The following is a 13889-nucleotide window of genomic DNA, read 5'->3' as shown; positions in this document are numbered from 1 at the left end:
AACCCTCCCCAGACCAAACACAAAACAATATCCACATTTTCAAAAACTATCTGAGCCTGCAAACATCGCGACGTATTCTTACGAAGCGGGGTGTTCGGAACCTCGAAACGTCATATTCACGTGTTCTTCTTTTAGGATCCACCGGAGGGCGACACCCTAAAACGTTCGAGCTTTTCGTCCCAAAACGAGTCATACAAGATGATTCCCAACTCCCTTCCAATGTATTCCATAACGGGGTTTTAATGATGCATTTTGGATTGAACGTTTATGCATTAGCTAAATGAACGCATTCGTTTTCTACGTAACCAACTAGTCTTGCTTTCTCACAAATCCCAGCAAGCTAGCGGTTGTCATGCTGCCAAACGTCAGCACTTCAAATTGACATCCCCCTAAAAACAAGACTAGTCCAGCTAGATTCTTTCACGACCGAAGTCACGCCAAGATGAGGAGACTTAGTAAAAAGAAAACTTTGACGCTGGTTAGAGAGCTGGACGCCTTCCCCAAAGTCCCTGAGAGCTACGTGGAGTCGTCAGCCAGCGGGGGGACAGGTAAGGCGGACACACATCATCCCACATTCCCATATCTTTCATTGTTTTGTGCTCTTCTTTTCTTCCAGTGTCTCTGATTGCGTTCAGTGCCATGGCTCTGCTCTCTTTCTTGGAGTTTTTTGTCTACCGGGACACATGGATGAAATACGAGTACGAGGTCGACAAAGACTTTAGCAGGTACCGACAGCTGGCACTTGTATACAGTATATACTATATGTTTTTTTCAATGCACCTCAACTACTGCTCTTTTTGTTGCAGCAAATTGAGAATCAACATTGACATCACGGTAGCCATGAGATGCCAGTGTAAGTTGTGTTGGCTGCCAATCAGTGAATGAACGAACATTATGACCTTTACAAATTTTGACCTTTTCACCACCACTTGAATCAAACTTTTGTGGTCCAATACCTCAAGCGGTTACCGGTTGGGCAACTTGTATTCTACCCATAGAAATCGTTTGACCACAAAAAAAAACAGGCGTAGTCGCTATAATTAAAAATATATTGTTTTAAATGTTGTATTGTTATACAGATCGATACTTTTTGTTTTCTCAACCGATGACACTGACTGGCGGTCAAGTCTAAAGTGTAAATGAAAACAATCTGGGGGCGAATTCGCCTATCACTATCATTCAAGTCATGTCCCGCATTTTTCTCACTTGCTATGCCTTGGTCAAATGGCAGAGAAAGGTTTGCTGACTTTTTAACCGGAAGCTGATGTGATGTCAGGTGCAGGTCCAAGTATAGTGTATGTTGTTTTTTTTACACTTTGTGAGAGTCTCGTTCATAATAATTTGTGTGTTAAAATATTCCAGACATTGGCGCAGATGTATTGGATCTGGCTGAGACCATGGTTGCTTCTGATGGCCTTAAATACGAGCCGGTAAGTCTCATTGATGGATCTACGTTGTCTGGTTCGAGTGATACTAATGATGCGCTTCATGAGAAAGTGGCTTGTTTGTGTCACAATGTTTAACTAATGGATGTATTAATAAACATTCTACATTCTTGGGGAGTGGTCCGCCATGAATAATAGGGGTCAAAACAATGGGGCACAGGCATTCCAAACTTGGATCTGCAGTGGCGACTTAAAGGCTCAATTTCAATGTTGTGCACTTTAAAACTGCATGAAAGTATTTAGATACAGAAATGACTAGACAATATCTGAAATTCCAACTTCTTCAACGTGATAAATTGAAACCGGTGAATCATTACCTGAGCTAAAAGTAAACATTAAAGTGCAGTTTTGTTTCTTGAATTCACACCTCATCCTTTGAAAAGTCATCAATGTGTGTTCTTTCATTCCCCCCTACACCCTGACCCCAATCCCACATTTTAAGGTCAACTTTGAGCTGTCACCCCAGCAAAAGATATGGCACATGTAAGTTGAGCCCATTATGTCATTCAGTATCCAACATGTGGTGTAAAGATGGAAAGAATGGATACCATTTTTTCAAAGGCCACTGCATTTTCTAGTACTTTATCGTGCTTCTTTAACGTTTACTTAGAATTTTTTTCGTTTGATTTGGAGTTAACAAGTGTTCGTTGGTTGATTTTTCTTTTTTGCGTTTTATTCATTTTTGTGCTTAAAAATTTTAAAAAATAATTTCAATGTGCAACATTTATTTGAGAAATGAAAGCTTGACTTTAGAACAAACAGAACTAATATGTTTAATCAATATAACACCACACAGTATTTCAATGGACTTAAACACGAGGCAGAACTGCCTTCTCTCACTTTTCAAAATCTCTTTTACAGGACTCTTCTTCATATCCAGGAACGTCTTCGAGTGGAGCACTCTCTACAGGACTTGATCTTCAAGACTGCCGTGAAAGGATCTCCACCAGCTCAGTCCAGAAGGTTCAGAATCCCCCTCCACCCCTCCAAAAAATGTCACGTTAATTCTGGGAGTTATAGTGTGAATTTATTCAAATTAAGCCAAAGATGAAAACGCATGCATTCTCCCACACTTTGAGAAAAAAAATGACATCCACCTCAAACCTAAAATGTTATCAGGAAGTGTTTGCGCTGTATTACTGTCATTATTAAGTGGCTTGAAAAAGTATTCATACCCCTTGAACTTTAACACATTTTGTCATGTTCTGACCACAAACATATTTTATTGGCATTTAATGTGACAGACCAACACAAAGCGGTTCACAATTGTGAAGTAGAAGGGAAATTATACAAGACTTTTCCATTTTTAAGAAACTAAAAAATGTGGCGTGCAAAAGTATTCAGCCCCCCTGTGTCAATATTTGATGGCGGCATCTCTTGCTGCAATTACAGATTGTATTCGATTACAAAATGTGGGAAAGGTTAAGGACTATGAGTACTTTTTCAAGCCATTGTACATATTGGAAAGAAAGGAAAGAAAGTCAGTTCAAGGTGTGTGTGTATGCGTGCTGTCTTACAGTGTGGACAGCAGCACATCTCTGAACGCCTGTCGGATTCACGGGCATCTGTATGTCAACAAGGTGGCCGGAAACTTCCACATCACTGTTGGAAAGTATGTAAACGTACATACCGGGGACATAACCCACACGTACCTGTACTGTAGTCTACACAAACACACGACAATTGTGATCTTTCGAAAGGCTTGCATTCTTGAATCATGTTGCACCCTACAGATTGGGATACAAATCAACTCAGGCACTTTTTTATATCCTCTTGTTCAGTTTTGTGTTTTTTTTTTGCGCCACCAGGCAGATTTTTCTTATTTTGTGAAAGGTAGTAGAGTAAAGTGGTTGTTTTGGGGGGGAGGTGCAGTTGGATGTCCTTCATTTCAAATAGGGGGAATTGCAATGATGAACTGAGCGATGGAATGAACTCAACTCCGCCGTCAAAGTGCCACTGTGCAGTATGGGTATGAAATACCTAATGAAGAATTAATTAATGTAATTTTTTTGTGTGTGTGTGTGCAGGTCCATCCCTCATCCACGAGGCCACGCCCATCTCGCGGCGCTCGTCAGCCATGACAGTGAGTTGGCGTTCTCCATTATGTAGTCAACCAACTTTTTTTGCCATTACTATCAGCAGCAGCTGTCACGGAACACATTTTATATAAAAAAAAAAAATAATAATACAACACATCACATAAAACATGGACAATAATGCACTCATAACAACTATTCCTGCACACACCCTTTTTTTGAATCAGTTATCGATGGAAGAGACCCGTGGTTCAAGGACGTGTTCAAGGACGTGTTGTTTTGGTTGCAGGTTTCAACTTTTCCCACCGCATCGACCATTTGTCTTTCGGGGAGGACATCCCGGGTGTCATCAGCACCCTTGACGGCACCGAGAAAGTCACCACAGAATGTAACAGACGATCAACATCTTTATCATCACGTCGACTTTAATTAACAGTTCCAACTTCACTTGTGCGTGTGTTTGTGTGTGTTGCCGCCGTCGTTGAAACCGACAGCCAATCACATGTTCCAGTACTTCCTCACCATTGTGCCGACCAAACTCAACACGTACAAGGTTGTGGCAGACACGCATCAGTACTCGGTCACAGAGAGGGTATGTGATCTCTGCCGTGCCGCTAGCGTCTTGTGTGCGTGCGCGTGTATGTGATTGTATATATGTGGATATATGTGTGGTATGTGTATATGTGTGTGAACATGTGCGATGTGTATATATGTGTGGTGTGTGTGTGTGTGTGTGTGTGTGTGTGTGTGTGTGTATATATATATATATATATATATATATATGTGTGTGTATGTATGTATGCGTGTATATGTGTTGTATGAGTGTGGTGTGTGTGTACATATGTGTGGTGTGTGTATATGGATATATACTGTACTGTATACGTGTATATGCGTGGTTTGTATGTATATGTATAAATGTGTGCATATGTGTGTGTGTGTACAGTATATGTGTGGTGTGTGTGGTATACGTGTGCATATATGTGCGGTGTGTATGTGTGGTGCGTGTATGTATATATGTCCATATGTGTATTGTGTGTGTGTGCATATGTATGGTGTATCTGTCTATGCATGTATGTGTGTATATATGTGGTGTGTGTGTACATGTATGTGTAGTATGTGTCTATGTATGCATGTATGTGTGTATATATGTGGTGTGTGTACATGTGTGTGTATATGTGCGGTGTGTAATGTGCAGTCTGTGTGTGCGTGTGTGTGCGTGCTCTCTCTCGTGTGAATGGGTGTGTTTTCATGTGCTTCTTCCACATAACCGTGCATGTTCTTGTCCTGTCAAATGTGTATGGTGTTATTTTGGTGTGTGCTTTGTGTCATGTGTGTGTTTGTGTGGTTGTGTTCCCATCTGAATATGTTCCCATGTGTTGGATTTTCACCTTTGTTTCGGTTTGAGGTCTCTTGGGTACTCTTGCGTATGCATTTCTTATTTATTATTGTTTGTTTTCTTTATGAATGTCATTTTTTTGCGCATGTTGACATGGTGTCGTGTGCAGGAACGTGCCATCAACCACGCGGCGGGCAGCCACGGCATCTCGGGGATCTTTATGAAGTACGACATCAGCTCTCTGATGGTCAAAGTGAGCGAACAGCACATGCCGCTCTGGAAGTTTCTTGTGCGCCTGTGCGGCATCGTCGGAGGCATCTTCTCCACCACAGGTACGCTCCACGCTTGCTCGTGGAACGCGATGGCTATTTTGTGGTGATACACTTGAGCGTAGATGGTCTGACTTTTTTTGATGATTAGAGTAGACCACTTCATAATGTTTGTTAACGAGAGATGCCAGCTGCCTCACGTGGCAAAATATGAGTGAGTACCGCTCAGTTCCATTTCCAATTATTTTTTGAAAACCTTTTTTGATAGAGTGTATGTGGTAAGTAATTTGAATTGATTACATTTCAAACATCAATCAGAAATCTCAGCACTTGGTGCTGCAATTGTGATTGATTGGAAGAAGCATGTGCAAGTAGATCCTCCAGCTGCACAACAAACGGCCTTCTGTCTGAAGCCGCGGAGGAGACATAAGAGTTTTATTTGTCATTTTGTTGTTGTTTTTTTTACAGCTGACAATAACATTTGAGTTCTTTTGTGGTGTAAGTAAGAGTCGAGAAAGAAAAGCACAACTTTGTCAATGATTCAGGCACGATTTGAAGTCAGCGATAGTTAAATAGCATGAGAAGCGCAACAGAGATGACTTCAACTCATCCGTACTGCGATGACTCGCATAATGAAACTAATGTGAATTGAATCGAAGGCATATTTTCAACCCTCAAAAAAATTGTTTCATCTAAATATTTTGTTCAAGGTGTCATGTGTATCTCGAGGTTCCACTGTAAACATTTTGTCACGGTTACAACGAGATAAAATATTGTGTAACTGTACTGAGCTTAACACAAGATGTAATAATTTAAAATTGCCTTTTGGGAGGAGAAATTCTAAACGTATAACCCCACATAAGTGCAGATGTCGTGAGTTCAAGACCCATTCCGGCCTCCCTGTGTGGAGTTTGAATGTTTCGCCCATGCCTGCGCATATTTTTTAGGGTACTCCACTTTCCTCCCTCCAAAATCATGCATGGCAGGCTGATTGAACACTACAAGTTGACCCTGAGCACAAATGGTTGTTTGTCTCTGTGTGCCCTGCAATTGGCTGGCAACCAGTTCAGGGTCTCCCCCAGCTCCTGCCCGATGACAGCCCGGATCGGCTCCAGCGCCTGCCTCGTGAGGAATAAGCAGTTCAGAAAAAATGAATGATTTGATGGCTGGACATTAAAGGCCCTTTTCACGCATATTGTTTTCTGCTGAAACTTGCTTTTGACATTCATGATTTGATGAAAGGCGCAAATGAAATGGAAATTGTTCACTTCTATCTCCTTCCATGTTTGACAGGCATGCTGCACAGCATGATGGGATTCTTTGTTGATGTGGTCTGCTGTCGCTTCCAAATGGGAATCTACAAACCTCTCAAGGTGATTGTCGAAATCATGGTACAGAATTTGTCTTTTCTTTTTCATTTGACCTTCATTTCTCAATTGTTTTCCTCATTCCAGGAGGATCCTGTGGAAACGCGACAGGCAAATGAGCATGCGGCGCCCCCTGCTCACACCCACTTAACTCGGCCAATTAGCTGATATAACTTTAGCCAGTTTGGGGATGGAAAGGCATTGATCATTTATCATCCTCATTCCTAATGCGGCTCACTATTTGGGTCTGAAATCGATGCTCAAGTAGTTTTTCAGCTACTATTTCTCACTAGTACACAGAGTTATCCTACGAGTGAGGCTAAAAGAGCCAACTTGTACATGGGCCTGAAGCTGAACAGCAAGGATGCTGAATAAATGCTCAAACGGCTTTCCATAACTGTACCTTTTATCCAAAAGAAAAAAAAAAGGCAAACTTTTTAAATGACTTCAGGTACAAGCTCACAAGATACCATTGTTGAAACTAATCATTCAACCGCCAAGAGACAAAAACAGACACACGCAAACAAACAAAAAGGTGCCTATGTGTAAATGTTTATTAAATAAAAACTCCACTCGATCCGTCCTCTCCTCTGTATAGGATCACGTCCAAGCGTCTGTTTAAGTCCATGTCAAGAGTGACAGTATGTCAGAATAGCCTTCGGTAAATATTTTTTTTTCTTAGCAAAATGTAATATATCCGAACGGTCGCATTTCATAAAAATAGTTGTTCACGTCTTTAAAACTACAGTATCAATGATACAGTAAACCATATTTGTAGGAATGCAGCTGTACAAGGTGAATAAGTACTTGGTTAACACTACGCAGGTATACTTGATGGGATCATGAACGTGTCATTGTTCTTCACACAGAGAGGTGGCTCTTCCCCCTCCCACTTTCTTCAATTGCTGTATACAAAATGACTCACAATATTCAAGGCGGACACGTGCCAGCAGATATGGAGGACATATTTGAATCTTTTACCCAATCACACTCAACTGTGCTTCAAATAAGACGAGTGACAATCAGGCTCGACTTAGAACGTCTTCAACGATGCGTGGAGTCAGCGTGTGACATTCACTTGCATGTGACATGACTCCAACTGACATATAAGGTCATCACTGTTGGGCAGCCGACACAAATCAACATGTATTTTTGTCAAGCAAAAACAGTTGTGCCTCAAGGTGTAAACTGTATGAATTATTTCTTTACAGTTTTTTTTTGGCGAGGGAAAAAATGGAGATGCACCATATCATGAGCAGTGAATTCATCTCGAATGACAAGCATCACAGTTCAAGATTCTTCAAAAATTGTCACTCCAGGTTAGTTTTCCATCAACCTTTGCATGAAAGACACGTGAACCACACGACCGCCTTACTAGCTTAATGCTAATACAATGCAAAATGCCATAGACAGAGTAACACAGCATTTTTTTCCCTCCGGCAGTGTTGTAATGCTTTAAACAAACAATACAGTATTTGAATGCAAACAGTCCACCAACACAAAATAGAACAATACTTGGGCACGTTTTTTTTCACCCTTTAAAATTGACTCGATATTATTGCAGTTTACGGAGTTGTTGATGTTGTGTTGTGCCTGTATAACTGCTTTGTGATGAACCCTGGTGGCCAAGTGCTGGTTACTGTTACTAGTTCCCAGAAACTTTTTAATCAATAAAACCACATGATACAAATTTTATTGTATTTTTTTTTTTTTTTTTGGGGGGGGGGGGGGGGGGGGGGGGCAGGGTGGTGGAATGGCCTATTGGCATTTCGAGGTGGTGGAACGGATTGTTGGCATTGCCATTCATTTCAGTGGGTAATGAGTATTTGAGGTATGAGTTTGAGTTACGACCTTTGTCACACAACTAAACGCCTATCTCAAGGCACCACTGTAAGAATGGGTCGAAAGTGTTAATATATTGCGCTCTAACTGGAATATTCATAACACAAACAATATCTTTTTTTTTTTTTAACGTTTGGAACCTGAACCGAATTTTGCATCTGTTACGGTCACATTGTCAAGAGCATTTGAGTGCCATGAAGTACCACATGGGAGCAGAGAGCTTTTGAAGAAGGGGGCACGAATGCTAACCGGATTTCTCACATTTTTAGCTGCTACAAAATGCTGCCGCACACTCAAGCGTGTGGAAAAACAAAGGTGAGGAAAAAATTCTGTGGAACCTCGCAGGCCCAATACAATTAGATGTGGTTTGCATTTCCAATTACATGGTTGGACAAAAATGACAATGGACAAAGTCGCAGGCTCTTGTAGCATGAGGATAAATTACTACCTTAGAACATTGATGAGAAGGTTTCTTCAGCCGTCATCTGTACAAAAGTGAAGGTTTCGGACGTTTCGCCTCCTATCCAAGAGGCTTCGTCAGCGAACTAAAGTCTGACTGGTCGTATCGGCCCCATTTATATATCCCTAATGTCCAGACATGGTGGCGCCGGGCACAGCTATGATAGGTCCCTACTCTCAGGTTGGGGGGAGCAGAGGACCACTCCCTGTGGCCCCACTGATTGTTCCTACATTCTTGACTAACGACTGGCCTGTTTGCCCCCCTCCCTCCGGTATCACCTCATCAGCATTACGAATGTTGTCTCACCTGTTTTGCCTAAGCAGGCTATTGTATGAACGATCCAAATTGAACCTCACCCCACCAGACCGGTTTAATGAAGGATTTTGTTGTTTTATAAGAATCGCTTCTTTTATCCCCCTTTCAAACCATCTATGTTCTTTCGCTAAGATTTTAACCTCATTGTCGTCAAATGAGTGGTTGCTAGCTTTTAGGTGCAAATGTACTGCCGATTGAGGCCCACTAGTATTATCCCTGCGATGTTGATAAAGTCTTTTTTTTGAGAATTTGCTGAGTCTCCCCAATGTACTGCTCTTTACAATTTTCATTCTTACAATGTATGGAATAAACTACATTACTTTGTTTTTCATTTGGTAGCCTATCTTTTGGATGCACTAATTTTTGCCTTAACGTGTTTATCGGTTTGAAATAAGTAGGAATTTTATGTTGCAGCAATGCTACATCGCCATGTTCCAACACTGTCATGACCACCAGGCTGATATGTGTGTGTGCATGCTCTTGCCTTGTTGCGCACCCCCAATTTGTCTGCGGGTTTTTGAGTAAGGCACTCCGCCCCTTCCCCTTCCTCCTCCTCACATTGATGCCTTTTTCCGACAGTAATGTGGCACATGTAACATGGTTCAAAGGATTTTTGCAATGATGATGGCTGAAAAGTGGTTTGAGCACCTTTTTCATATTGTTGATATTCATCTTCATGTCAGTGTACACGCTTTGTCCTCAAGTGTAAAACACGTCTGAGAAGGAGCAGAATTAGGCTTGTACACTTAGTGAAATGTGTTTTTTCCATGACTTGTGACACTTTTGTAAGACCTTATATATGAAGGATAACTAGGATATGGATGACAATGCTCAAACAATCTGCTACTAAAATACAATTACACACTACCACTACAAAATGTATCGGTTCACATCTTGTGCTTCGCTCGATGTGCACTGATGTCATCAACTGTGCACAGATGCTTTTCTAGCAACATATTGCTGTCCTACTCATTGTCATACTCATGGCCGGAAAGCTCATTTTGTACAATACTGGTGAGAAACTGGCATCCAAGTAATGCGCTGAACTAGTAAACAATTGAGGATTACGATCGAACTAGTACATGGAGCTTTAACAGGAAATGAAGGACACCAAATAAGTGCTTTTTATGGTTTTAAAAGACTACTTTAAATCCATTACTTATTCAATATCCTCGACAGGGAGACTACTAGAGCATGACTCATGCTTAATAGTCTTGCCTAGGTACTTGTGGGGGTGGGCATTACTCGCAAGACGCAACTCCCTTACTTGCCTTACCGAGCGATGTCAAAGAGCATACTAGTACATGGACGGACTTTAGACTGTATGTGAAGATATGGTACGAAGAAAAAGACAATTAAAGGATTTGAATTTTCCATCAATAGGACAAAGCTCTACATAATGGTTAACATACTGTCTGCTTGTGTACAGAACTGTGTACACAAGTGTAAGAGTGTGATTTTTTTTACCAAGCCTGCTGTAAAAAAAGAACATAAAAAGAAATGGAGATCAAATTGTTCCTCGTTCGCGGTTTGGGAGTCCCATGCACAGGTTGCCATTTTACTGACATGTCTTTGATATGTAGTCATAACTGAGGCCCAGGATAGGATGATAAATAATTCCGTCCTGGTGTTTTTTGTCATGTTCCTCTTCTTCTGCTTCTTTACAACAAGAAATGTACACATTGACATCTTTACATTTACAGTATATTTGTTTAGGCATGTGAGGAGTAACACTCGAAAGACTTCCAGAAAAGTAATTCCCAACCACCGTCAACTGTGCAACTTCACCTAATTCATTTGAAATCCAAGTGTTCCCTGCATATTCACCAATAAGCCTTGATTTCTTGATTTGTTTATTTTTTTGAACCAAGGTTACACGTGGCAAACTCTAATTTGCTGTTTTTTTCTGGAGTAATGTAAAAAGGGTATCATGTTGGTGCCAAGGAACTACAGTATGTTAAGGTGATAGCAAGAGCTCCCATTGTACTGTGTATTTAAGGGTGGTGCTTTCCTGTCATTGAGAGACACCTGCAGGCAATTCAAAACCTTTTTGGGGTAGGTTAAGTCGCTTCTTGCTATTCTTGCATTTACAAAAATATACTGGATCTTGATTCACCTGCCTGTGCCTGTACAGTGGCAGGCAGAATAATTCAATGCTGTTGCACTAGGTAGCAGCGGATGCTTTTGTTGCCTTTTTCCCCCAGAAAAAATACCTAAGTGTAAATATTGATGTGTTTTGAGATCCAGATGTGTCATATATTGACAGTTTGAACTTTTGGTGCAGGCAAAACATTTTTTGATGATGGAGTCGGTCGTTTGCAGCAGCGCTCTGTCCTTGTTTCATGCATATCATCAATAAAGGGTGGGAACGGCTGCTCTAGAAGTGTCTCTGTCTTCAACGAAAACAAAAGTCTTTTGGTGCACATCATCGGGCTCTTCACTCTAAATTACACCGTGTGTGAGAGTTGATCAGCCTTTTAAGGTGGCGGGTGTAATAATCTTCCAGTAAAGGAACATTTGATTCTGATTTGCGCAGCGGATGAAAGAGGACAACCGGTCGTGGGTTGAGGGCTGACAGAAAGCCGATCTCATCTACCTGCTGACAGTGGAGGTCCAGGACCTCAGGGTGCCGGGCAGTTTATCCGGCCCGGGGATGTTCCAGGGCCCAGGGGAGTTGCCGGCGACTCTCCTGGCGACAGGCTCCTCGGCTGTCTTCGCGTGGCCCCCGGAGCGCTCCTCCTCTCTGGGGTAAGCGCCTCTGGACAGCAGCCTCTCCTGGAGGCTGACGTGGGCGTCCCTGCCGGCCAGAGAGGCTCCGTTGGGAGTGACGCTCACGTAAGGGTCCCACGGCCAGAGGGCGCCCGCCCCCTTTCTGTCACAGCAGGGGGAGCAGGCGTCCCTCTGCCTCCCCAGGACGGCTTTAGCGGGCAAAACTCGAGGCTTCCCGGTGCCCAGACCACACTCGGCCTCTCCTCCCTGCCCTCTGATCATGCACTTCTGCTGGGCGGACCTGCCGCCGGCGGCCCCCCGAGCCGAGGAGCCGTGGTCAGTCACGTGTGGAGCTTTGTCCGCCGCCATGCACGCTGCGGCCTCTAGAGGGAGCTGATGAGGGGAATCCAGGGAGGAGGCCGGATGGGATGGAGGCAATGGACTCTGGTGGGCTTCGATGGTCACTTCCGGCAGGGCAGAGTGGATTGTAGAAAGGGGATCCCAGGGGCTGACACAGTCTGTAGAAGACGAGAAAGTATTGATGGGACAGTCACAGAGATGGATACTGCAAGCCTGTGGAGTTTTCCAGCGAGATATATATACAGTAAAGTCTCGTTATATCGATATTCAAGGGAGTCCGAAAAAATATCGATATAACCGGGACTATCGATATATCCGACCCTGTTTGCATGTAATTTTCTCCGTGCGTGCATAGAAATAGTATCGATATAACCGGGACTATCGATATATCCGATATCGATATAACGAGACTTTACTGTATATATATATATATATATATATATATATATATATATATATATATATATATATATATATATATATATATATATATATATATATATATATCAGTGACGTGCAGTCAGTGGAGGCAGGTGAGGCAGTGCCTCACCTGTCATCACGGAAAGCTGTCATGGAAATATCAAATGAAAAAATAAATTAAACAGTTAGATGTATTTAGTGATTTGTACTTGTCCATTTAACTTCACCGTTTAAGGATTTTTTTCAAAATCGCTGAATTTTCACATTTACCGTTCAAATGTAGAGACGAGCGGTGACGTCATTGATGACGTCAGTGCCTCACCAGCCATGAACCTCACAGCACGTCACTATATATATATACATATATATATATATATATATATATATATATATATAGATATTTTAAAATGGGGGTTTCCAACATGCAGCCATGTCTGAATTTAGAGTCACACACCTTCACTGCGGCATCCTGGTCAGCACTGGGACTTATTGGACGACATGCAGCAGAGTTTAATCATTCACTGCCATGTATCGATGAAAAGGTTTCTTCAGCCTTCATCTGTACTTCTTTGAAGGTGTCGGACGTTTCGCTTCTCATCCAAGAGGCTTCGTCAGGGAACTAAAATTTTGCTGGTAGCTCTGGCCCTATATATATATATATATATATATATATATATATATATATATATATATATATATATATATATATATATATATATATATATATATGTGTATATATATAGTGACGTGCGGTGAGGTTCATGGCTGGTGAGGCACTGACGTCATCAATGACGTCACAGCTCGTCTCTACATTTGAACGGTAAATGTGAAAATTCAGCGATTTTGAAAAAAATCCTTAAACGGTATATATATATATATATATATATATATATCCCTACTGGGCATAGGATATAGGCCAACCGACACCTTCAAAGAAATACAGATGACGGCTGAAAAACCTTTTCATCGATGGACCATTCCTGTACGACTGAGAGCTTACACAGACGACTCACTGCCATGTACGTTTATGTTTGTGAACTGGAAAGCAACTTGTGACTGTCACTGATGTATACATTTACTGTATGCACTGGGTTGTGAAATACAGTCATGACCAAGAGAAGCCTTTAAGTGATGCTGTTGCATTCAGAAAAGGATCAAGAAGAATACAAAGATAAGGGTGTAAAAACTCTGCTTGTCGCGATTATTAATGCCAACAACTTGAAAGAAGTTCAGGCCCCAAATATTCAAACTGAGTATGCGTCACAGGATGTGGTACAAAACGTGTTGCACAATAACAATATTGACCGATAACAAAATGTCTTGCATTGTG

General features: G+C 41.8%; 2 protein-coding genes across 9 annotated transcripts in view; one reads left to right on the top strand and one right to left on the bottom strand.

The window, feature by feature from the left end:
• Nucleotides 1-175: 175 nt before the first annotated feature.
• Nucleotides 176-7030, top strand: ergic2 (ERGIC and golgi 2). The gene is made up of 13 exons (XM_088996914.1): nt 176-548; nt 617-725; nt 807-853; nt 1363-1430; nt 1888-1928; nt 2307-2408; nt 2965-3057; nt 3473-3528; nt 3771-3869; nt 3976-4073; nt 4987-5149; nt 6380-6459; nt 6541-7030. Exons 1-13 carry the CDS (start codon nt 443-445, stop codon nt 6619-6621), a joined length of 1143 nt encoding a protein of 380 aa, XP_088853040.1. The 5' UTR covers nt 176-442; the 3' UTR covers nt 6622-7030.
• A 1152-nt stretch (nt 7031-8182) lies between these two features.
• magi2b (membrane associated guanylate kinase, WW and PDZ domain containing 2b) overlaps nt 8183-13889 on the bottom strand; it is a 150614-nt gene continuing 144907 nt past the window's right edge. For 7 of the 8 annotated variants that reach the window (XM_088996905.1, XM_088996907.1, XM_088996906.1 and 4 more), the window contains one exon: nt 8183-12297. In XM_088996905.1, coding sequence (XP_088853031.1) covers nt 11663-12297 — 635 coding nt within the window. In that variant the 3' untranslated portion in view covers nt 8183-11662. The remainder of the gene's footprint in view (nt 12298-13889) is intronic. The other variant, XM_088996912.1, reaches the window with a different exon arrangement.

Source organism: Hippocampus bargibanti, linkage group LG05 (genome assembly GCF_051943395.1).
Source record: "Hippocampus bargibanti isolate YZ-2025 linkage group LG05, ASM5194339v1, whole genome shotgun sequence".
Lineage (NCBI taxonomy): Eukaryota > Metazoa > Chordata > Actinopteri > Syngnathiformes > Syngnathidae > Hippocampus > Hippocampus bargibanti.
Note: the sequence above shows the minus strand (reverse complement) of the source record. Positions and strands in the feature narration are given on the sequence as shown.

Bases quoted from the DNA above. Each gene is read 5' to 3' on its own strand.
- ergic2 (XM_088996914.1), top strand. From the start codon at position 443: ATGAGGAGACTTAGTAAAAAGAAAACTTTGACGCTGGTTAGAGAGCTG. The intron at 549-616 runs GTAAGGCGGACA...CTTTTCTTCCAG, and splicing joins GTCAGCCAGCGGGGGGACAG to TGTCTCTGATTGCGTTCAGT. The intron at 854-1,362 runs GTAAGTTGTGTT...AAAATATTCCAG, and splicing joins GGTAGCCATGAGATGCCAGT to ACATTGGCGCAGATGTATTG.